General features: G+C 37.9%; 1 protein-coding gene and 1 long non-coding RNA gene across 4 annotated transcripts in view; one reads left to right on the top strand and one right to left on the bottom strand.

The window, feature by feature from the left end:
• The window catches only part of LOC100745000 (ras-responsive element-binding protein 1), a 109,962-nt gene that overhangs the window by 78,170 nt on the left and 5,760 nt on the right, over positions 1 to 26,032 (top strand). The window contains exons 3-4 of one of the 3 annotated variants that reach the window (XM_033318811.1): positions 757 to 934; positions 25,794 to 25,867. In XM_033318811.1, coding sequence (XP_033174702.1) covers positions 916 to 934; positions 25,794 to 25,867 — 93 coding nt within the window. In that variant the 5' untranslated portion in view covers positions 757 to 915. Of the gene's footprint in view, positions 1 to 39; positions 935 to 25,793; positions 25,868 to 26,032 lie in introns of those variants that run through there. The other 2 variants (XM_003486471.4, XM_012380975.3) reach the window with 2 other exon arrangements.
• On the bottom strand, positions 20,274 to 22,047 carry LOC112212134. The gene is made up of 3 exons (XR_002945924.2): positions 21,496 to 22,047; positions 21,124 to 21,296; positions 20,274 to 20,756 (listed from the first exon to the last, which is right to left on the bottom strand). It is a non-coding gene; the product is annotated as an uncharacterized LOC112212134 (long non-coding RNA).

Raw genomic sequence — 26,032 nt, 5'->3', positions numbered from 1 at the left:
TGGGGGGACAGGTAGAAGGGATGATGAGGCTCTCGTGCGCAGACTAAGAGGAATTGTCAGAAGCTCATCGTGTCATTTCTCCGCGGTGAGTTGGTCTGTTACGACCTGTTCTCTCGTGCGGACTTGGTGTTCCTCTGCATATACATATATCACACACCGTCACGTCGGTTCAGTCTACATGACCACGCTCCGTCAGAATCGGTCTATCTCTCTCGGATTATATCTGTGTGTCCGTGACAGACGATAAGTATCCAGACTCGAGCCGGGAGTACCTTATTCGTCCGCAGACCATCGTAGCGCGTGGATGTGACATTCGAAGACAGTGTATCGAAGCAAATTAAAGAGCCAGACAGAAGACATAGTGACTCGGTGATCGTTGTGCCGAATGGACGAACTTGCGTTTCGTGAAACGGACTTGTGTTTCGCGGAACGTAATTATCGAGATACACAGAAGCTGTGAAGATTTGTTAATACCGTATTACACTAACGTATGAATACATAGATAATCGTTTGTGCGCGTGTAAATTATTTTTCGTTCTCTTTTTTATATTCGTTATATTACCTCGTTGGTAACGTTCGATAGTGATATACGTTAATAATATACGGTAGTTATACTCATTAGTCATATTCGTTACTTATATTCGTTAGTAATATAATATTTAATATAACGCCCGATATAATATTCTGTGTATCGTTCGGTATAATACCGATATACAAGTTGGAGTATTAAAACGAAGTTGTCGTTGCATCGTACAGCAAGCGAAACAGTGATATATTGAGATTTCATTTCTGATGTGGTCCCTGTGAGGAAATCTCGTGTTAAGTGCAACCTACACCATTTATTTGGATCTTAAGTGCCTGAGCCGCTGACCTTGGAATTTTATAATTCGATCACGGCGCTAAACTGAGGGAAGAATGGATTACTCGACAAAAGGTACGTCTGCTCTTCTTCCTGTTTCGTGGTCAGGTGACTGGATGAGATACGCCTCTCTCTCTCTTTCTCTCTCTCTACACCTCTTTTTCTGTCTCTCTCGACAGAGAGAAGCAGATAAGAGATTTTCTCTCGTCACGTCGATCGATTTCTTGCGTCTCTTGTTTTCGGTTTGTTCCGCTGTTTTGTTGGTTAAATGATGATCGTGGCTAGGACTCTTCTGGTCCGAGATAACGTACAGACACAAATGGGGAAACAGTTTTTTATTAACAGATTTATTAACAGATTCTTACAAAGATTGATCAAGATCCATCGTCTCAAACTTCTTCTTAGTTCAATCGTTGCGTATCTATCGCGTACAGAGAGATCGATTAAAAGTTTAAAGGTTCGTTTTGAGACGAGACGAGACGAGTAACGTTATATAATTTGATCCGTAAACATATCGTTGTTGGTCGTGTAGAATCTATAATTAATTTTGTCGCTATTTAATTGGCGTATCGTAGATGGAAACTCGAATATCCTCGGTATCTTCGAACATCAAACGTTACGTCAAATTGCTAACAAGAAATCGATCGAGTTGATCTTTTGAAAATTGTTCATAGCTCGAAAATTGTTCTCAAAAGCTCGTCGTGGCTGTACATTTGTAGTTTCTTTGGAAATAAACAAGCGGAGAGGATGCTGCGGCCGATCAATTTGTGCGAACCGCGAGGTTAAGAGAACGAGAGGAATATTTCAGATTTTCGTTGCAATTAGTCAAAATGTCCTATCTAACGTGTCCTGATTCAATGAATAATTCAATATTCCATCTTCCACTCTCTGTATCTTTTTCAAGCCGTATATTTACGCCGTCAGAAAACGGCGATTGAAAATTTCACATTGGAGCAGATCAAAGGTAACAAATAGAGACGATAAAACATCGGTTCTCGCTAGATTCGAAACGATAGATAGGACATTTTAACTAGGTAGGACAGGCTAATGACGATCTAGAACGTTAGTCCTCCAAGGACCAAACGATGAAATAATAACAAATACGTAGACGACGTTGCTTCGCTCGAGAACAAATTCGCAGATTCCACGCGGTAAATTTTATTACACCGAGAAAAGAGTTTCAAGCTTGGGAAACTGCAAAGATCGAAAGTGGCGATCTTCGAAATTTCGATTTTTCGCTATTTAGAGAATTCTTGAAAATCTCGCCACCTTTGTAAACAAAGCGTTGCATCGTCGACGAGGATCGATTCGTTAAAGAAAAAAACGCTACTGACAAATATTCGAATCCTCCGTTCAGACGCCATCTTCCTATCGCTATGTATAATCATTCGAATTAAGCACATCATTATGTTCCATTAACACGGCCATTTTAATTCCATCGTGCGGAGACTTGAATGCCACCTCTCCGAACAGCCGAGATCAAAAGTCGTCCATCCCGGAAACGCTTTATTTTCGTTCGCTGTTTGTTCCTCGAGTCTTTTCAAGGAGACCGATCAGATATACAAAAAAAAAAAAGACAAAACAAAAAGAAGAAGCAAGAAACAAGTAGAATTCTTTTACTAGACTTCGAGAAATTTCGTTCGATCTTGTTTTCCACCTTTCGCTATTTTAACGCGGCGTCTATTGTTTTTCGAATCGACCTAACGCGATGTTAAGGCCGGTTTATCGGTGGCCTGGGAATATTTGGGCCGAGAGGCAACAGGATGCGAGGAAACGACCGAAATTCGATGGCTAATGAGCAAGTCGAGTACTACAACAAAGAAGAAGATGAAGAAGGAGAGAGAGATATTATCGTTCGTGACCGTTGTGTTTCGCCACTTCTGTCTCTCTTCCTCTTCGTTCTTTTGTCTCTGCTTTCGCTTTGTATCTCGATTAACACAGAAAATATCGATGCCTATCGGTGTCTCCATTAAGTCTGCGTGTAATGGGATTTTCGTTTCAAGAACGCGGCGCACGTTCTCCATTGAAATTCGCGTGTCAATGTTACGCGAGACTCCGTTTCGTTCGGTCGCTGAAAATGCTTGATAAACGATAGATCTGTGCGTTTCGTGGTTTCCTGCTGAGCCAATTAGACTCGAGTACGATTTCTGCTATATCGAAAACGGAATGACAATTATCTTCTAATTTTCCATGTGACCGTAACTTTTCTTTCGAGAACCTTCCTCGAGGTGTTTCCCGAACAGAACGTAGAGGAAACAGAAATTAGGTATTGAGGAGTTTATGGAAATTTGTAAAATAAAAGGAAACGGAAATTAGATATGAGAGAATCTATTTTGAGATATTTGAGTTATATGAGAGAGATATTTGTACGAATTTTATTTATCGATTAGATATTCTGTTTTAATTTTTGATACGTTTAATTGGCAAATAAAAATTCAGATGGTCTTCGTCTTCCATAAAATCTCGATAAAACGAGAACTAGTTCGGTTAACTTTGCAGAAACGAAATTGACGACAGAGATTTTCTTCTGCTTTTCGAATTAGGTCAGGTGAGACACAGTTTTATCAGAAATTGGATTCTTTCGTCCTTAGATTTGTATCTGACGGGGAAAATATAGCGAGGATGATAAAACACGATTAGACGAGAGAGAAAGAGATAATTCGCTGGTTTCATTGTTCTGCAATCGAAGATAAAATCGTATCCCCACCAAAGTTTCCATTGATTCGACGTATTGGTAATCGAAGGATTAACAGATTTTTTTCAAAATTCGATTAAATGGCACTGGAAACGTTATATGGCTGGTATTATGTAATTTCGAATGAGAGACAATTGTATCTCGGCAAAAATTTCTATTCTAAAGGTCGATAACAAGCTGATTTGATCGAGAAATTATCGAAAGATTCAACACGAACGGGAAGAACAGCGTAACGTTTTTTTCTTTTTTTTTTTTTAGAGTTAAGAGAACGAACATAATCGCCGATTTACGTAATAGCCGATCGAAGTTGATCCGTTTAAATGCAATTTCTATTTTTCAAATACGGTTAGACCACGTTAATTGAAATAGTCATTGCACGTTCGTATAGCTTTTGTAAGAAAAATTTGTGGAAACGAGTGCATGTAAAATATCACGATCTCGTTGTTACGTAATCTTCGATCAAGATTAACGCTTATCCACCAAAAGTTTCTATTTTTGATTAAACAGAGAATTTTCATTTAATTAAACAGCCTCGAAATTACTATCTTTTTTTTTACGAAATTTGTGAGAGAGAGAGAGAGATGCGTTCGAAGTATCACGATTCTAATTTTACGTAATTCTCAGTTAAATTGATTTCTCTAATTTCGAACGAAATCGTTGAATTTATTTAAAAAAAAAATCGTTAAATATCTAAATACTTAAAAAAGAAGCTTATCTAAAGGAGCCACGATTTCTTATAGATCGATGTCTTCTAAATTTAAATCGAATAATTATCTCTTCTCTAAGAAAGGTTCCTATGTTCGAACGAAATTGTCCAAAAAGTTTCGTACAATCGTGCGGAAAATGAATTCTCAATTTTTGTATATACTGTACATATACCGTACATTCTTAGTGCCTTAAATTTCCCATAAATGCATAAACAAAACCAGTGAATTTTATCTCTTCGCCTATGCGAATAAAAAATGTAAAACACAGAGGTTCGCTGTGTTTTACATTTTAATTAATAAACTTGCAGGACGACTGATCGTTTTTCCATATCTTTGCATTATGTTTCACGTTCTGTACACGCTTTCACACCCTGCAATTTCCCATAAATATATCAACGTACGCGGTCTACTGGTAGCAGCTAAAACAAATTACTATTTCTATCTCTATAGCCGTGTTTCCCCGCCTGTGCGCATCAAAATGTAAAATATAAAGGTTCGCCGTCTAATAGGAAAACTTGCATCCTGATTTTCCATTGTTACACATTTTTTGCATTATTCTTCTCATTCTGTAAACTTTCACACCCTGCAAGTTCCCATAGCAACATAAACATCTGCAGTCTACTCTATCGGTTCCATTCCTTTAGCTACGAGCCTAGAAACCTATCCATAAATACAAAGATTCGCCGTGCAATTACAATACTCCCACGATGATTCTCCTCTTTTACATCTTTTCTTTTTTCTCTATATATTTTCCATTACTCGTCGCTCTCTTTGCCTACACTTTCGCGCTCTTCGATTTCTCCAACGCGAACGCATAAACAACGACCGCCCGCACGATCCACCGACTAAAACGAACTTCCATCTCGATTTTATTTCTCTTGAACTATGCGCGTAAAAGTGGAAATTTCAATCGGCCAGACGACTCGCTTCGACCACGGTTTCAGCTTTTCATGTTTCTATCCGTAAGCTATGACGCTTCTTGAAACGCGACCGCGATATCACCTAGTCATGTTCTCGAAGGGGAAAAATTCGCGTCCGTGGAACGAGAAGCTTACGAGATAACGAGATTACGGGGATCGCCGCTGACGCAATCGTAGCTCTGGTATCCCACCAGAACCAGCCAGCCGGCCACTCAGTTTCCAGGAAGCCTCGTATCGATTTTTTTCGGCGTCGCTCGATACGCACGCGGTTCAGGCTGTCGTGGGAAGAGGAGAAAAGGCGCGGAGCGATCTCGCGACCACGACGCTGACGTGTCTGAATTCTAATCTATCGACGAGTATCGACAAGGTAAGCGAGAAGGATGAAGAGAGAGAAAGAGGGAGAGGAAAACAGGCGACATGCCTGTCCAAGTGCACGTAGATAAGGACCTGAACTCTTCTTCTTATCTTGGAAATTATTTGTCGAACCGCTCCCGTAAAAGGACTGACTGACGATCCTCGAGGATGAGGAAACTGCGGTATCTTGCAGTCAGTCGCATTCTTCGAACGACGTTCCAACGCTCTTTATTTCGGCCCTTTCCTTCTTTTCTCGTGATTTTCACTTCTGCACTCGGATGTCACTTCGAAAGTCGCTTGCCTCGCGAAGTAGTGGGTGGTCCGAAAAGTTTCTTTCGTTCTATAAGGAAACAATGAATGCACGACTTTTTTCGTAAAATAAAAGTCACAACATTAGAACGCTATTTATTTCGGTTTTTTCTCGTGATTTTCGCTTTTGCGATGGATACTCTCGGATGTGGCTTTGAAAGTCGCTTGCTTCGAGAAGTAGTGGGTCGTCCGAAACGCTTCTTTCGTTCTATAAGGAAACAATAAAAAACGTAAAATAAAGATCACGACGTTCGACTGATTAGGTTTTATGTTTGTATAAAGATGCGTCGTTGTAAAAGACGTGTCTGTAAAAGAAAGACGCTTTTCGCGCAAACTAATAGTTTCATTCGTACGATCGACAAATGGAGGTGGAGTGGCTTCGTCTAATGGCAGATATTTCGAAACGAGGATTGAAAAAGGTTGAAAGTTCGAAGACGAGAAGATACGAGGAGTCGGCGAGGAACTTTGAATCTAAGTAGCAGGTGGTTCGCGGTGGAGTTTGTTCGTTTTTTACTGGGGAAATTTGCTTCAGTTTCGCGTAGCGGAGTTTCGTGTTTGACCGTGAGTTTGAAAAGCGGCGAGTTTGACTTCTGACAAGGATTAATTGTTAATAAAATTTTTAATACGTGCGGAGAAAATGGAGCGTTGGTTGGAAATACGTAACGTCGATTAATCTTCCGGTTAAACAGATGTAGAAAAAATTGGTGCAGGATTTAGAAACGTGGAAATCTACCGACACGTCTTGCAGAGAATCGTGTTTTCCTCTTATTTTGCATTTTTTTTTTACAATTTTTGTTTGAGATAGAAGTTTTAAAAATAGCTTTCACCTTGACATAGGAAAAGAATAATCGATAAAGTTAATAAAGGGATGAATCGTGTAATTTTCTTGAAACAAGGGTCGTTATACTTCCTGCTATGAGATAAGAAAACAGAAAATGATTAATGGCGCATCTTGGAATTTCCCATTGATGAAAACTTTGTAGAATCAAAAACAACCGACGATACCAAAAAGTTAGAAGCAATTTCATGAAATATTCTCCGTCTGGATGGAAGATTTCGAGATGTTCTTTCACGATTTAAAACGTTAATGGCATCGATAACGATCCTTCGTTTTCCTTTAATTTATCGGCTGACATCGCTTTGAAAATTCAGTGGAAAACGTTTCGTTCGATGGAACCGAAACACACGTTACAAGTCACGAGATAAAACGAACGCGTCTTTTTCTCTCGTAACAACGTTCAGAAGATTTTCCGACAGAAACTTTATTTTAAAAAAAAAAGTTTTTAAAAATCTTTTTAAAGAACAGACCGAAAGAAAATTGTTTGAAAGAAAATAGAAAGATGCGGAGTCTGTGGAGGGTAACAGGCGAGAAAAGCAGGTTTTCGTAGGGAAGGGCTGGTGAATTAGGGCGTGGCATGGAAAATCAACCGCTCCCTTTTCTCACCCTCGGGGTCCTTGCCCTCCAACCAGACGTCCCAATTATCCTTCGTCTCGTCGGTGGTCGTTGGAGAGTGGCGTTTTCACCACTTTCCTCGCATCGAAGTCTCCGAAAATTCGCTTTCAGAGATCGGAAACGGGTTGTTCTATAAAGCTTTGTATCTTCTACGAAGAAATAAGAAAAAGACGGTCATCCTGGAAAGAGGAATACGCGTGAACTTAATCTTCTAGATAAGAAGAAATATTTTTGACGACTACACTGCGAATGTTTATGCAATTTCGTGTTGTTCTATCAATTTGTATTTTAATTATAATTATCAAATGAGAATGTAAGACATAGAGTTAACGGTAGAAAGTAGAAAAACAATTTTTCCTTTTATATCAAATACTCCAAAAAGCGTTATACTTTGGATATTTTGCATATTTTTGCATATTGCGTGCATTCTGCGCATTTTTACATCTTCGAATTTCTTATAAATTCGGATAAAAAGTGCACGATCTAATAGACATTTTTGCATACGGCTAACAATTATTTAACTTGAACGATTTCTTCCGGCATGCATCTTATTTCGCGTTGTATAATGATTGTTACTTCATCGCCGACTACATCACTGACCCGATTTTCCAAGAAGAATCGCGAGAACGAGGTGAATCGATAGCCTGCATCTCGCGGCTGATTTAGTGGCAGTAATTTTAAAATGCAGATTCATCGGCGAATATAAATAATTCATGTTCTAAATAGGCACTGTATCCATTTATAAAGGATTCCAGGAATTAGGATGTTCTTAGAGGAAAAAACTCGATAGAAATTCGTTCTAGGAAATACCAGGAAATTCGTTCAATTCGCGTATATCCGGTGTTGGTATATCGACAATTCTCGACGAAAACGTTCTTTCTATCCAAAAGAAAGCGTTAAACGAAAAGTAAACTTCAAAATTAACCATTCAAAAGAGAACAAAAAATCCTCGTCGCACTAAAAAACAAACCAATCAAAAAAACCTACAGATTTATAGTACGTTGGTGGTCGTTCTTTTAATTTGACTTTTCTTCTTAGGAACAGGCTTGTGTCGCTTGCGAACATTTCCTCTCTACTGCGCTGTTTCCGCGATTACATACACGCTGGTTGGTAAACTGGTGGTACGGAAATTGAAGATGGAAAGTACAAATGAATAACAAAATCATTGGAAATCATTGGAATCATTGTTGTTACGTATAATCAAAGTTACAACATTGATCGTAGACAGGACGAGTGAAACGATAAACACAAGTTGTAGCACCACTCATCTTGTTCTTCGTTCGCGCACACACTGAAATAGAGGGAGAGAGAGAGAGAAAGAGAGAGATATGTGGACGCTAGTGTCGGAAGCGAGGCGGTGATATTAATACTGGATGATTAAGTGACTCCGGATGTACGGATTCGTCATTGGCCCAAAAATCGAAGCCCGAGTTTCAAAATCTTTAACTAGAACGATGGAAATCTTGGAAATATCTTTTTGTCCTTCTCCTTCATTCTCTCCTCGTTTAGCGGATTTTTACGTACATTTACGCTTTTCAGAATATAATTTAAAAAAGCTAGAAAAGATTCCTCCTTCTATCGATTATTGTAAAAAGTACCGTACTCTGGAGATATTTTATACAGGTAACTGATGGTACAAGCGGAAAGGGGGCGATTCTACGCGAAAAAAGGAGTCGAAAATATAGAATACAAATTTTTCGTTCGACGCTTTGTTTTCGAGAAAATCGACTTTGAATTTTGGCTCGGTACGCGTGCACTTCGTCGCGTCTCGTTATAACGGATCTCACTGTAGATCGTTGTCTCGATGGAAAAATTAAAAAAAAAATGTTTATTCTGTATTTTCGACGTAGATTCACCCCCTTCCCGCTTGTACCACCAGTTACCAACCACCCTGTATTTCCAACGTCGAGAAATAATCCGAAGTCGTTGAGCGAGACACGAGAGAATTCGTTATCTTTAGATTATCTTCGCTATATATTAGAATTTCGTTTTCAAAATTCTCGTCAAATATCGCAAATCATTTTATAAACCTGTGCGTATAAAAATTCGAGCATCGTAAAATAGCGGCTCTTGCGGAAGAAAATCGCGGAATCGTTCGACTGTCCGCGGCTCACTTTGCCAATCTACCGGCTATTGCAACCGCCCTCTTTCCTCTTCCCTCTTCCCTCTTGCATAATATGTAAGCTCTCTCCGGTAACGATCCATACGCAGCGGGTTGTAGATATGACGACCGCGTCTCTAGGTATATGCGGAAACACTCGGTTGGGCCACGTATACGAAGATTCTTTACGTGACATCCTTTGCGTTGGGTCGCACACGTTGGTCAATAGAAATTGCTCGAGAAAATATTCCTTTGATTCGCCGCTTCGTCGTTTCATCGTCGTTGAACAAACAGTTATCTAAATCGAGCACGTTTCGGTACCTGTTTTTCCTTTGCCTCGAAATGATATGCAACGAGATGCACGGTATACTGTGAATGGTTGACTCGTACAGACCATTTTTGGAACGAGTTTTCGCTTCTTTTGTCGGTCATGTCGGTCCGATCGAAGTCAGTAAGCTAGTCGATACTTGGTCGACACAGTGTAGGCGTTCCATTCGTCTATATCCATCTTTTTCTGTTTTTCTTATTAAGCTTATTCGAAGCTCTCTCGAAGGTTTCTACACAGGTATACGGTATTAATCGAATATGGTATTAGATCGTACAAGTATAAGTTCGTTTAATTAATAACATTCGTATTCGGATAGTACGTTCTTCTATATTTTCTAACATTTCATATTATCGGCAAAATCCAGCGTTTTTAATCGAACAAGGATTTTAAATAAATATTTGTATGTGTAATATAAATATCTTCTGTTTGTACAAATATTAATAACATTCATATTCGGATATTACGTTCTTCTATATTTTGCAATATTTTATACTATCGGCAAAATGCAACGTTTTTAATTGAAGATTTTAAATAAATATTTATATATGTAATATAAATTTCTACTGTTTGTATAAATATTAGTAACATTCATATTTTGATATTAACTTCTTCTATATTTTCTAACATTTTACATTATAAACAAAATTCAGCGTTTTTAATTAAACAAAGATTTCAAATAAATATTTGTATGTGTAATATAAATATCTTCTGTTTGTATATATGTTAATAACATTCATATTATAAATAATATTAAGTTCTTCTATATTTTCTAACATTTTATATTATAGGCAAAATTCAGCATTTTTAACTGAACGAAGATTCTAAATAAATTTTTATACGTGTAATATAAATATCTTCTGTTTGTATAAATATTAGTAACATTCATATTTTGATATTAACTTCTTCCATATTTTCTAACATTTTACATTATCGACAAAATTCAGCATTTTTAATTGAACAAAGATTCCAAATAAATTTTTATACATGTAATATAAATATCTTCAGTTTATATATATATTTATTTGAAATCTTTGTTCAATTTTGTCGATAGTATAAAATGTCGCAAACCATGGAAGAACGTAATATACGAATATGAATGTTATTAATTAAAAGAACGTACTATACTATAATGTCATTAATTAAACGAACGTACTATCCTATAATATTATTAATCAAACGAACGTACTATACTACAATATTATTAATTAAACGAACTTACGTAAATATATATATATATTTACAATATATAGTAAGATGGAAATTTCATTAAGAATATCCGCTTGTTTCGTCAGACGAAAAACAGTCGAAAAGTTTCTTCTTATCCTAATAGCGTTCAACGTTCTTGGATCGTAACATAAATTACATAATACGAACGCAGCACGAATTATGTTACGATCAGATACATATTGGCCAAGAAAATTGTTCAATTTGTTTCCTTACCTTAGTGTTTCCTTATTTCAACGTGTGGTTATGTGGTCTTAAAGAAATAAAGCTTCACGATTGTCGTTACGCTTTACGAAAGCTTGGAGCAACGAGGTCGGTGGGAAAGAAATGGCCGATTCAAGCACAGCTCCACGTTCGCCGACGTAATTATGGCGGTGTTACTCGTTGATTACATTCAATAATTTTATAATATCAGGAAGTTCTCATGTTTGTTTCTCGGCTAAGCATCCGATCAGACGTTTGTTTGCCCAGACCAGAGAAATTATTAAATATCATCAACGTTTAGACATTTTTTGTTTACTTTCGTTCGACGTCTCCCAGCTGCTAACGTACTGGGTTGGCAACTAAATGATTGCGGATTTTGTCATTAGGCGATAATAACAAAATCCGCAATCACTTAGTTGCCAAGCAGATAATTCATCGCGTGGACAACGTACGACAGAACGTAATCATGGCAATTGTTAACGAATACGATAAAGTAAGAAGAAGAAGAAGATAGAGACACGAACACGGCGAGTAAACCGGCAATTTTTTATTTTTAGTCACGTTTAGCAGTTAATAATTGAAAATTGTCGAATGTTCTTCGCTTCGCCGCAGGAAACTTAATCCTGTCGTTGCTTGGAAAACTTTTAACCCTTTGCACTCGGAATTTTATTTCAATTTCGTCAGCAACAGCTCCCAAGCAGTTTTTAAGTGTTCTATTTGAAATTTAATTTAACTAAAAAATAAGACAATTATTAATTAATTACTATTAATTACTATTAATTAATTATTAATTAAAATACTATTATCGTATTTTGTAATTTTTAAACGTTTGATATACCTTGAAACAATCCTGCTTTTCTTTTGTTGAGAAAATTTTGAGAGAAAATGTCGAGTGGGACTCGACAGAGAAGCTGCTGAGATAAAAACCGACGTCAAATCACACTCGACATAGGAGTGCGAAAGGTTAATGGTAAATCCAATGCCGAGCTCGTTCACCTTATCCTTTGATCATTGCAATTATTTGATTATTATATCATTATACTAGAAATCTAAAACAAAGAAAGATTGCTTGGAGAAATAGGATTCATAGCCAGGATTAAATCCTATCTACCTACGTAACAGGCTTAATAGAGTTCCAATTATTTATAAATTACTATCATACTGCACACTGCTATATTTCTTCTTTTTCCTTTTAAAGAAACAAATTAATTCCAATTTTCCTTCCATCGAATCCGCGTTAAACGTGTCTCAGCCGCGTTTATCCATCGGGCAATTCGACCAAACCTTCGAGTTTCCTAAGAATTTCAACTGTTTCGATAATCCGGTTCAAAGAAATCTTCCTTACGCCGTTTAATTGGTATCTCGCGGCGTATCAAATCATCAACTCGAATCAAATTCTCCAACTGCGTACAGTATCTTTGGAGCGAAACGATCGTAACAAACGTGTTCGTCAAACATTCGCCGAATCTCTTGATCGTGGTCGGTTTATTTCCGATAAAAGTATATTTTAGACGAATTCGCCGAAAGATAACAGGAAACGTTTCGCTGATATCGATTAACGAGCTGGGAAACGTGGATGGGCGTGCTAGAAACAGAGAGAGAAACAGCTCGTTAAGATCGCCAGGCGTTTCGACTGGCCGAAAGCAAAACGAGATTTCCTCGTGCACGGAGAAAACGTGGACGAGCCGGAAGAAATTAGAATATCAGGATTAAAGATTCGTTCTGGTTTCGCCGCCAGGCCTGAGAAACAATTTTCCTCGCTTCGATCCGACCGCCAGACGAACGTTGCCTTTCATTTTTCATGCGTTCGTTGCACGGATGGATCCAAGCCGCGCTCCCGGTGTTCCCAAGAAAATCTTGAAAACGTGAGAAACGTGTTTCCTTCGCCGTTTGAACGTTCTCGCCGCGTCTATCGCGCTTTAATCCTCTTTGTGTTTATCCCGTTTCTATTAAAAACCAGTGGTCGGGCAGCTGTGAACTACATAAACGAAAAAGGTACAGAGCGAAATGGAAAGTGAAAATTTAGAAAAAAAGCAGAGATGAGAATTTTCCGATGGTTTCCGAATTTCTTATATTATTAGACGTGATTAGTCGAAGGGAAGAGGTCGTCTACACTTTGCTACGGTTCGTTACGAAAATTACGAAAAATTTACGAAAGTTACGAAGAATTATGTTGAATAAACCATTCATCGAGCTATGTTTATATGAATAAGAAAAAAAATGACGATTAACATAATAACTTTAATTTTTTCGCCATAAGGATGATATACGAACGTTACATACTCTGAATACACGATAAACAATGTAATAAAACGTGCACGCGTTTTACGCACGTAACGCAACATGCGGAATACTGAGTATTCATACAGGAACACGCTCTTTGTAACCATACTCACTTAACTATGAATATTATGACAATTATTCGTCTATTTTTCACGTGCGTGCTTGCCATATTTCTATTAATAAAAACGACCTTCTCTCGCCACGTTATTTCTTCTTTTTTAATTTTTTCCTCGATAGATACGCGCGAAAAAAATGGAATTCTACCGTTTCTCGTTGTCCGGAAAATAATTATCTCGTTCAACATTGTTCGATTCAGAATGAATATTCAGAGTGAATTCAGAGTGAATATTCAGATAAATCGAATTTTTACGTGATTTCTTCTTCTCGAATATTTAAAGGAAATAGGATCCGACTTTGATCCTATCGAAAATAACGTCTCGTTCGATGTACTAGGTGGTCTTTCATATTATAAGGAAATAATAGACGCGCCACGTTTTGTGTTTTGTATTATTTTGACGATCCATTTTGTTCTGTCGAGACGGACAACGCGACGTTTCACAGACATTTCACGTTTGTACGAAGGTGCACTGTCGTGAAAAACATGTTTGCGAAAGAAAGACACTAATAAAAGGAGAAGCTCGTATGGTACAGTTTAGTAGAATTATATTGGAGCGTTTATTTTGAAAATGGCACGGGTCCATTTTTGAAAAAATCAGGAAAACAATGAATATACTTCAGTGCATTTCTTATTACCATTAATTTATTAATTAAGATTTTTATTAGCATTAGCATTTACCTAATAATATTCTTATTATTATTGGAAAGTTGACATTTTTGCAGGATTTCTTGCAAAAACAATTTTTCTTCCAACGAACGCACTTCTCTTATCATAACTTCGCTACGAGTCGTTTTTCCTTCAGTCTATTTCCCATAGCTGGAAATCCGCCGTACTTTCTTCCTGTGCTCTCTTAATTCTAAAAATAATTCCAAATAGAAAGGAACAAGCTAAACAACCAATACACACGAAGCAAGGAAAAAATCCATAATACATGAAACTTTTTCGTCGTCTCGGAGAATCGGATACGATCCAGAGACTGCTTCTACATTGTTTGCTCCCGTGATCTAGAGGTCAACTCCCGTGTTTACACACGTACAGATCTAAGTTTTCAGAGAAAGACTGTCGATCATGCTGCCACGAGATAATCACGCGTGTATATCTATATATATATTTCGTAATCGTAATATTTCGTAAAAGTTCGAGCCGATCGAAGAAATCGTGTGATTATTGTAATATAGTCGTTCATATAAAATATGATACGTATACAATGATTGCTACGATATATAACAATAATTTCGCTTTTCCGTTCTTTTTCTTCTTCTCGCCTACGATATTTCGAGTGACGCTTTTAGCAAAATTAACTTCATCGTCTAACTTTCTAACAAATTTTTAGAGGAAATTTCCTGTCTTGTAAAAAGATAATACATAACAATAATAATAATAATAATAGTCGTCTTTCGCGACCTTGTCTCGCTCGGTACAAAGATTCTTTCGTATCTTCCGACACAATTCTTATTTGTAATTTCTGTTCGCGTGAAATAATACGTTGACTGCACTTGCTCGTCGCGAGAACACAATATCAATATCGATCGAACGCGATGAAATGGAAACTGAAGAAACGTATCGGATATCTAGCTACCTATAGCAATTCAGGACAATGTCGATGGAAACAGACGAGTAAATCGAGGATCAAATTTGATGTATATTAGTTTGATAGCGAGGACGTTGATCGTGCAGGCCGAACGTCGATCGTCGAGGTCACCAGATTAAAGCTCGTTTAATCGAACTGATCAACGTATGGCTGGAAATAATTTGCCGGATTACTGGCAGAATTAAGAGAAGCGAAAGCTGGATGTGGAGTAGTCTCGTGATAAGGCTGTGTGATACAATTTAGATATCGATCTTTCATCGTCGCGAACCTAAGTCTTCTATCGAGTTGCCTCTTAATACTTCCGTGGAAACTTTGGACCCAAGAGAATTAGAATCTAATCTCGCTACATACTATACAAAGTCTGGCTGATAGAATATTGTTGTTCCATGTACAAACAGGAAAGTTACGATGGTATCGGCTATTACGATGTTGGATGCTTAGGATTTTACGAATATGTACAAGTACGTTCATCTTTGTTATTCTTAGTCCAGCCATCTTCTTATTTAGTATACGTATGCAGATCAGATGTACTCGCGAACAAAATATTAAACAGGCAATCGTAAATAGGAAGTGCGTGATAGAAAAGTTCATCGATCCGTTATTTATCGACTGATGAAGATAATTGAGAGAGAGTTGGAGATTTCGAATTTTTTCTCTCTTTTAGTTTAGCATTGATATTCTGAATTTTATTTCGATATTAAATAGTTTCTTTTGGATATCGCTTTTCAGCTGCGATTCAGAATAAATGGCCAATAGGAATTTTGCCTCGTCTTAGGTTAGAAGTTAGAAGAAGATTGGAAGCTAAGAAATATACATTGGGAACCGCGAGAATCAGAAAGAATGTTAAACTTTGAAATAACTAGACTCGTCGGAATGGTCTCTGGAATTTTGTATCGAAATTTAGGAAACTTTTACCTATAGCGGAAATTCTTGCACGTATCTAATGTTGGAAATTTGAACCGTGAAGAAAACTGTGGCGAGAAACGATTGTTCAATTTTCGACTTAACCACGTGCCTGTGCGTGCCATAAAATTCCCTAGAACTGATACGAAAATCCCTAAAACTGGGAACTCTGGAAATCCAAACAAGTTAAAACATTGCTAACATCCAACGTCGAAAATGAGTTAGAAACTTTGAGAATCTGGATATACCGAATTTCCACGACGTTACGGAAACACGATGGAAAGTAAATCATTTAATACGTGGACATTTAAAAACGCGTTGTATCCCACGAATACCGAAATGACCAAAGCGCAAAATAAAACCGTCGCTACGATACCCAATTTCCCGTGATCGAACAACCTGCCAGTTTTAAATGAAATGTTACTCGCAATTTAGAATTAAAATCGCCTGCGTAATGAAATTGGAAAGCTCATCCAAAAGTGAGATCGATCGACTATGACTTCCGTGGGGGCTCGTATACCAAAGAGAGAGACGAAAGAGTACTAGAAAGGAAAAAGATGGGAGAGAAAGAGAGCGTATGTGTCACCCAGAGCGCATAGAGGGTGGCAGGGTGTTACGGCTGGGTAAGTCCAAGGTTGTCAGGGCTACGACTCTCGAAACACACTAACCGACCGCCATCTTTGCTTCTCCTGCGTGGTGCTGCGTGGGTGTATCCGAGCGTGAAGAGAGCGGGGACGTAGGGGGTGAGTGGGGGGAACGATAGAGAGAGGAGAGCGAGAGGAGAGCTAGGGAAAGAGCGAGCCTGGACGACAACGATGACGACGACGATGACGACGAGCTACTCGCTCGAAGAGACGAGACGAGTGAAGAAAACGAATGGTAGGGGGAGGGGGAAGGTAGAGGAAGATGAGAGCATAGAGAACCGAGGAAAAGGTGGAAATATGCGTAAAGTGAATTTATATGTACGTCGTGTAGGAATTACATCGTATAAAAGTTTATTCGTGTGGAAAAATATAAAATGTCCTGGCAATGTTCTATATAGAGGAACGTTAATGTCTAACGTTATGGTAATGCTAGGTGTATAATAATAAACAGACTGCGGATATCTATGCGCAGATTCGTATCTTCGGCAAGATGATTGAGAAAATATAACCTAGATAGAGCATTGTCCGACATGTTGACTATTCTAATGGATTTCAGATTTTTATATGGTTCTTATATTTTACACGTTACGTGTAATTTCGGGTGTTTCATGTAGTTTTTGTTATTACGTGCATGTTATATATATGTTTGCATTTTTCAGTTTGTCGTAGATGCAGAAAAACCCGCGGACTGACGATTTGAGGTTAGTCTTGATAGCGACTGTTCTAAGTAATATGTACATTGTTTTTTTAGCCTAGTCTTGTATATACGTATACTATTGCCGTTGAAAGTAGTAACAAGTTAACAGCAAAGCAAAACATTCCCCGGATGAAATACGTGGAACTTTGTTCGTTATGTTCGTCGTCATAAATCTCTTTACTTCGTGATTCACGAAGCTTGATAGAAAGGAAATAAAAATTCCTACCGCCGATTCAGCATCACGCGACTACATCGGCGTCGATTTTTTCGACGATCAGTATCGCAGCATGAAATTGAGGTAAAAGTTTTAAGGTTAGGTTTAATCACGACACCGATCCAAAAGGCAAGGACAATAAATCAAGCAACCTAAAAGAAACGCAACAGCGATATAGGTAGATGCTACGTAAACTCATAACCTCAAAAAATTCCAAAGTCTCCACACAGCATCCCTCGACATGATTCGGTCTCGAAGCAAGAAATTTCACCTAGGAAGGATGGTGCAGAGGCCATTGACAAGCTACGGAAACGTCGAGTTCATTGCCTTCTTTTTCAAATCTATCGGGTAAAAGAACCTTTTTAAATCCCAGCGTTTAAAAACTCGCCTTTCAGGAAGGCAAGTAAATATCACGACAGGCATATGTATATAACGAAGGAGAGAAAAAGAAAAAATATGTATATATGTAACGAAACAGAGAGAGAGAGAGAGAGGGAAAACGTTCTGAAATACGAGCGAGAGATAGAGAAACGAGGAGAAAAGGGGACGCGTAGCAGAGAGAGGGAAGTTAGTGGAGCGAAGGAGAGGGGAACGAGATAAAAGCTCTGGACAGATGAGAAGCGGCCAATGGCGGGCATCTCCCCCACCAATGCTTCAGCGCAGCATCACTATGATTCGTAGGAGGCGCCGGTTGGCGGAAGTGCGCATGTACGCCCTCGATGGACTGACACTGCTCCCTTTTCCACGACTCCCTGCAACATGAACTCTCTCGCAGGGGGTGCATTGCGGATACAGGGCGTGGCGCACGGCCCTTAAAGAAAGACCCTTTCTGCTCAATGGCGATACCGTTTTGTATCTTATCGCTGAAAAATTATTCGAGAAACATCTCGATGCCGAGATTGACAACCGAAAGGAATTGATTACAAGCGAATTTTTGTTCATTTGCGATATCTTCTAGACGTTTTATTTTGTTTCTTCTGCCCTATTTCTAGTTTGGCGCTGGCTGGATTTCACGTTAATAAAGATAGCAAACAGCGACTTATAGGTGAGGTTAGGTGAACATTAATATATATAATAATGATAGAGATGGTTTATCTACTTTGTATAGTAGAGGTTAGGTGAACTTTTTCTTAGAAATCTTGCTTTATTTAACCGAACCATGACAGTTTATTGGATGCAGTTTGACGATGGTGGGGATGATTTATCTACAGTTGAGGTTAGCTGAACAGTTCTTAGAAATCTCTGTTTTCTTTGACCGGATGATGACAGGTTATTGGATGAAATTCGATCTAACGATGATAGAAAGGGATGATTTTCCTACAGTTGAGGTTAGGCGAACATTTTTTAGAAATTATGATTGCGATGAAAATATGGATTCGCGTTATCGTACATTGGCAACCGAACATCCAAAGTACGAGTACCTAAATTAGAACTTGATGGCAGACTTGAAGGTTGCACAAACAGAGCAACGTTGTTAACAATTTTGATTTTCGTTGGCAAGTTTGAGGAAATTATTCGATTTTCGAGTAATCTTTTATTTTGAATGAAATTTCTCTATGGAACGAAGAACGCTGTTTAGTATGAAAAATATTGACAAAACTCGAACACAGCGAGATCGAATGTCTTTCACTTGGCACGAAATTTGAAATTATCAATGAAAACCTGTGTCATTCGTATTTGTTCAACAATTACCAAAAGTGTTTTCAATTCGATTTGATTCTTCGATCGAATATACGATTCGAAGAATACTTCCGGTTCGAGGAATACGTAACACAAATCAGTTTTCGTGACCGAAGGCCGATCAGCGGTCAATATTCCTAAATATTTCTTTAATAAACCGGCAACGTTCATAAATCGATTTCACAACATCGTTTCGTCACCCGTCAACATTTTTCTTCGATCATTTTCAATTTTCGCTCTCTCGATCGTTTCCGCGTCCAACGATCGAAATCTCTGATAACTTCGAGAAACAAATATCGATAACGAAACATCATTGTCGATCGAAAATCGTAGAAAATCTGACGAACGATCTCGTAAAGAATATCTTCGCACTGATCTCTCGACAAACAACGCGTAACTTTCAACCTTACGTTCGATCGCTTTAGTCCAATTTCGCGCTTAACTTCTTCTCTTCGTAACATATTATACAATTTTTGAACATTGTAAATTTGCCGCCAATTTTTATCATCGAACACGTTTACTTGTTTCCGTTTACATAGATTTTTCTCTCGCGAGTTCGGTCCACGGAAACTGAAAATTACAGTGAACGGATCGACAAACTGATCGAATTCGAATAAACGAAAATTACGAAACGATTTATTTCCATCGAAGAGAACGATCGTTTCGGAGAATCGTCGAGAATAATGGAATCTTTGGTCGAAGACACTTTGCAGAAGTTCTGTTCGACATAATCGACGTAGGAGCGTTGTCATCGTTTCTAACCATGGCGTACGTTTCTCTGAACTCTGCTGAATCAACAACAACGCGAACGTAATCGAAAAAATATTGTCATTCATCGAAGCGCGACGATTAAAAGAAGAAGAAACCTTATCGATCTTCTACGCTCCGACTGGAAGAAACGTCCCACGCCTCTTCTCTTCTTCTTCTTCTTCATATCTGTAAAAGAAAATTCTTTCTTCGTACGAAACGAATTAAATGGAACCTTTTTTATCTTTGCTGTTAGAAATCGTCGATGGTCGAAAGTGTCGTAAGTTTCGATCGACAGGTGGAAGTGGCCGGGGAAGAAAATAGAAATCGGTTTTCGTGGTTGACAGAGCCTCGTAACCATTGGTCTCCGATCGGCGATCGTTAGAAATGGAAAGCAGCTGGATTTCCACTTGTCAGGACGGACGGATCTGTTCCGAATTTCACCAGACTCGCCTGCTCCGTGTCTCTCCTCGATTTCATACGCCACCGATATTTATAGCGGACAGTCAACTGATTTATATTATTTTCTAATCTCTTCCAATTTTCAATATCGGACAGTTGCAACTACGTGAAATTTTTCACTCGAATTCCTAAACAGAGTTAGCGGCCACCTGATCGTTCGCGTTGTCTTCTCTCGTTTCACGTGACTCCTCGTCGCACTTTTTTCGCTTTTTACCATTTCCTGCAGTTTCCGATCGTCTTTTACCATTTTGCGAGTATTTGGCCTGAATCATTGGGCTAAAAAAATATTAAATGCCAAGTTCTCTTCCTTATAAAAAATAAAAAAATACACTACTACTACTACTACTGCACACGTACATAGAAGCTAAATCGCAATTTTTACAAAGAAACTTAAATATCCTGTTCTAAGATTCGTATCTCTATTTTATATTATTTTATTGAATTACGTCTGACCATTTCGTCCTATTTCTATTGTTACGTTCGTGCATAATTCAATAAATTAATATAAAACAGAAAGCATCGTGCGTCTGTTATTCCCTTACGAAAGGAAAGAAACTTTTCGGACAACCCAATACGTAACTGTGCGTGATTTCAACCGAACGTAACAAATTGCAGACTGAAAATGTTCACGTCTGAAATTGCCAATTTTTGCGCTTCTTTCAGTCTTCGATGCTTAGCGGTGGCGAAATTTTTGTTGGCTTATCGATTAAACGTATAATCTGTTATCGATCAATTTGAAGTTAATCTTTCAACGTGGACTTGATTTTTCAACGTTGATCGGCTGGATGCGAGGTGTCGGTCGACTGTAACATATCATTCGAGATAATACTTAAAAAACGAAATTTCTCGAAATCCAGATAAGAAGGTAGTCACGCTTGCGCAAAAGATAAGTAGGTTTTTTCATTTGCCAGCTAGATAAATGTTTATTTACTTTGCAGCAACAAGTTATCAGGCAGGCTTTTGCGAGCACGTTGTTACCCTTTAAACATTTCCTATACTTACATAGGTATCTGGCGCCATCAAATAGATAATCTTGAACTTGAAGAATCGATCACCTGCGTTTCAAATGCTCTTCAATAATTTTTACGAAATATGAACATCTTCTAAGAACTGAAAACATATCATTTCTATTTGCCAACTTTACATCTGGTATTTCCACTGAATATTTACCACTCGTACGTTGCTTGGTAAAAAGTGACTTCTTCGATAAAAATGTCCTTTAAAGAATCTTCAAATTCGAATCGACATTTATCTTCGACTATGCGAAATCGCGTTACGTGCTCGGATTTATATCGAAATATTCACAAGCCAACGTTATATCCAAGCGTTTACCGATGCAGAAAATTCAGGTTCGTGCTGAAATATTTCAATCGTTTAAATCATTTCTCATTTAAATGGAGAGATTGAAGTAATTGAAAAGTACAGATACTTCGATTTCAATTCAAACATTCAAATATTGTCTACCTATTTATGTATTAGGTTATCCGACAAGTTTCTTTCGTTTCGTAAGATGATAATAGATGAACAAGAATTTCTGTTTTATATTATTTTATTGAATTACGTATGATCCATTTCTATTTCTATTATTACGTTCGTGCATAATTCAATAAACTAATGTAAAACAAAAAATATCGTGCGTCTATTATTTCCTTACAAAACGAAAGAAACTTTACGGACAACCTAATACAAATTCGAAGATCGGAAATATAATATTAATAAATATTATACTATCACATAAAATGAATGTTCAAATTTCAATGTTCGAATTCATTCAAATTCACATCGAAATCGCGTTTAAAATCGTAACGTTATGATTCTCACCCAATTACATACATAGACAAATTCAAACTGAACATTTATACAAACTATGACGATACCAACCAACTAATAAAAATAACGACTTACACGATGCTTCTGACATATATCGATACTGTGGCTTTTCGAGCGCAAAATGCAACAGCATATTCCAAACGCGATTATCCCAGAAACGCAATATCAAAACATATATCCAATATATGTAGATCATCGAGCTTTGTCGCCTCGTCACCACGTTATTTCCACTTTATTTCGTGAATTGTTCTTCCTCGACTTGTTCCTCGGCTAAACCTGTTTCAAAACTACAGTCAAACCGCGATCGATCGAAATTTATTAGGTTGGCAACTAAGTGACAATACAACCTAATGACAAAATCCGCAATCACTTAGTTGCCAACATAATAGAATATTACCAAGGTATTCGCACTAAACGATCGATCAAAGAATCATCCTATATACTTTTTTTCTTTCTTTTTTTCTACCCTCCATCACATCGTTTCGATCGACGAATCTTCCATCGCCTACGTTGAATCGTCTCGTTTGATCACATTAAGCGATTTTCACCGGTGTTTGACTTATGGTGGCCCTATCGTGCGCACAGTGCTCGCTCTTGTGGACGAAACTTTAAACGCGACGAAACGAGAAACGAGTGGAGGTTAGGTCGTGGCGGTCGTCCACGTACATCATTCGTGTCGAATTTATTCGCGCGCTTAAACGCCAACCTGTCCGCTAAACGTGGACGCAAACCGCAAGTTAAATCGGAGTAGAGTTAAACTGGCCGAAAACCCGTTTGGCCCGCGTGATTTACGCGCATGAATCGAGTCACCTGGCCGACGCGTTTGTCAGCGGAATGCCAGGCGTGTGAGACCGGCTTTAATCGCACCTGTTCCTCTCGTCCTGCCATCGAATCGACGAAGACCGGGCCTGTTCTTGTGCCAGCAATTTGTCCGCTAGGTTTCTATAGGCTCGTTATCTTATTAAAATCAGACGCTTGAACCGATTTGGAATTGTTTACAGGTGCAGTACACGTTTACGACGAGAAGTTTCAGGGATGGAAATTCTGATGGCAATTTGTTATATTTATAGAGATATAATTATATTTACATTTAGTTATATAATTATATATTTATACATTGGCAGAAATGTTGGTAGAAATGTTGTATTTTTATTAATTGTAGATAACTATGAAGTACTATGATAGTTAGAAATGTTTATATCTAGATACATATGTACGGTAATTACGTTTATGTACTCGTTTTATAATTACGAATATAATTATGAACGAAACAGAGAATCTCATTTGAAATATATAGTCTGTTTATCTAGCGTGCATATACATTCTTGCATATTTCAATTTGCCGCAGAACGCATCAACATGATCGCGGTAAAATTACATTTAGGTCTGTGCAAGACGATTAAATGGCAAAGAAGCTCGAATGAATTATTTAATTCGTAGAATTAAAAGCAAAGATTAACTGTATATCGAACACACGTGTTGCAAGATCATTTTGATAGCGTTACACTTTTCTTCTTGAGCGTGTAACGTTGTAACGAGATTTGACATAATGGAAACTTTGAATATTTCATAGATTAAAATAGCGATAATATTGCACTTAAATATTACTCAGATATATAGATAAGAGAACGATAGAAGATCGTTCGGTATTTCTACCGAGCTTTTATCACAGGTTTATTCGTCTTAACTTTTTCTTTATACTCCTTCTGCTTTTTTCACATTCTTCCTTCTCTGTCCAACGGAAACGTATTTCTACGATCTCCGCTTATACAACGACGAACGACGAAACTGCACAGGAGAGGAAAATGAGGTTAAAAAGACATCTACGAAATCTTCAGTCTTCTCGGTAATGTTAGAGTCGATCTAACGATTGATCGTCGATAACAGAGCAAAGATGTTTCGCCTGTGTCGTGTTACGGCTCGAATCGACGACGCACGGCGTTGTCGTTGCCGCTCTTAATCTGCTTTCTTGTCGGATGAAAAGAGAACGCTCGAGCGAGATAAAGCCGATCGTACAAGATCACGTTCGTTTGCGCTACTGGAATTTTTATTTTCAAAAGCTCTCGAACGCGCTATTTCCTCATATTTCACCGTTGTTTATTCGTATATCGCAATCGCAGCGTAGTTCTTCCATTCCAGCGTAGTTCTGCATTCGTTCTTTATAAGATTACCGATTGATACTTCGAGGCGAGTTGCTCTTAGTTTGTTTCATTCAATATTTGCTTCTCATCGGTTTCGTTTGCGGTTCCCAGTGAATTTTCGTGGTTGCGGATTTGTGGATTCGTGGAATTAGGACAAGTCGATTTCGCTGAACGATCGTGATGGTACAAATGATCTGTATCGCAAATAATTACGTGTACACTGATCTCGCTGTTAGGTCATTCGAATTGTTTCGATACGCAGATAAAATTTCTAGTTACGTCAGTCGATATAACAGAACCCTTCAACGTTTCAGGTAACTTAACGATACGCTTTAGACACGTCTAATAATATAATCTCCGAATGTCGTCGCTTTCAGATTTTTTAATCGAATAATAATATCTGAAGTTTATCGATATAACGCAAATCGTAATAAGAGTTCGGAAATAATAATAACTGAATTATCGTCGATTTTTAACAAATCACACAATCGATAATTTCAAACGACGAGATACTTAGCGGCTACGAAATTAACATCTATATGAACGTCGTATCGATGTTGTAATATTTCTGTAACGATACTGGACATTATTTTCGACATCATATCGTTCTCGGAAGTTTGCTCCAACGGTAGCCTGCAGAATAGAAAAGACTTAGTAAATAAGGACGATTGTGGTTCAAGTAGCTGATAAGTGTCATCGTAGCAGCCTCGAGGCGTTCTTTGCGGTCGTTCTATCAGCTTCCGGAAGACGCGCGTGGTTCGCGTCTATTTCTATGACGCGATCGTATCGCTCGCTTGCTACAATTTAAAAAATTTACAAACAATAACCCATTATCGAGCCAGATGAAATTGCTATCGGTTAGTTACGCGTATAGAACAGCTGAAAATTCTAACCTACTTCCAAGTACAGCGATGATCTTTGTCTCGTAGAAGAAACTTCTCTTATTCGATATATTTTGGAAAATAATCCTATCTAATATAGTTATATTAGAATCGTTATATGAATGAACGACGTGAAAGTAATGATAAATCCACGAAGACAAATGTATCATCGACGTCTTAAAAGCCAATATCTCGATGGAATTTATTTATTTTGTTTTTTTACGCAGAAAGATTATCACTTCGTAAGCCTAAAAATGTATCGATATCAGATATCGAAGGATTGATACTGTAGTTAGGATAATAAAACAATAGGTTAGGATATATAAGTTCTAAAGAAAATTTGAACAATATAGGAGGGTATAGACAACGTTGTCTCAACTTTAAATCAAGTATCAAGATATTAATATAGATTGCAACTGTCTTACAGTGATTTTCCTTTATGTTTCAGTTACTGTTAAGAACGGACCCACCCAGGAAAATGAGAACGAAGCACCAGCTGATGCTGCATCCTCACCATCTAGTGTAAGTTCAAATTGCATAAAAGTAGTCCAGTCGAGTAATATAAAAGTACCTATTCAACAAACTCCGCTGTCGCCATCTATCACCATAACTTGTCACTTAACGTGTATAGCTATTAATTATCTTTAAATGCTCCGCTATATATTATTTTATTTACTATTCGAGAAT

This window comes from Bombus impatiens, unplaced genomic scaffold, assembly GCF_000188095.3.
Source record: "Bombus impatiens unplaced genomic scaffold, BIMP_2.2 scf_0114, whole genome shotgun sequence".
NCBI lineage: Eukaryota > Metazoa > Arthropoda > Insecta > Hymenoptera > Apidae > Bombus > Bombus impatiens.
The sequence above is the reverse complement of the archived record's forward strand: the minus strand, read 5'-3'. Positions and strand labels throughout refer to the sequence as shown.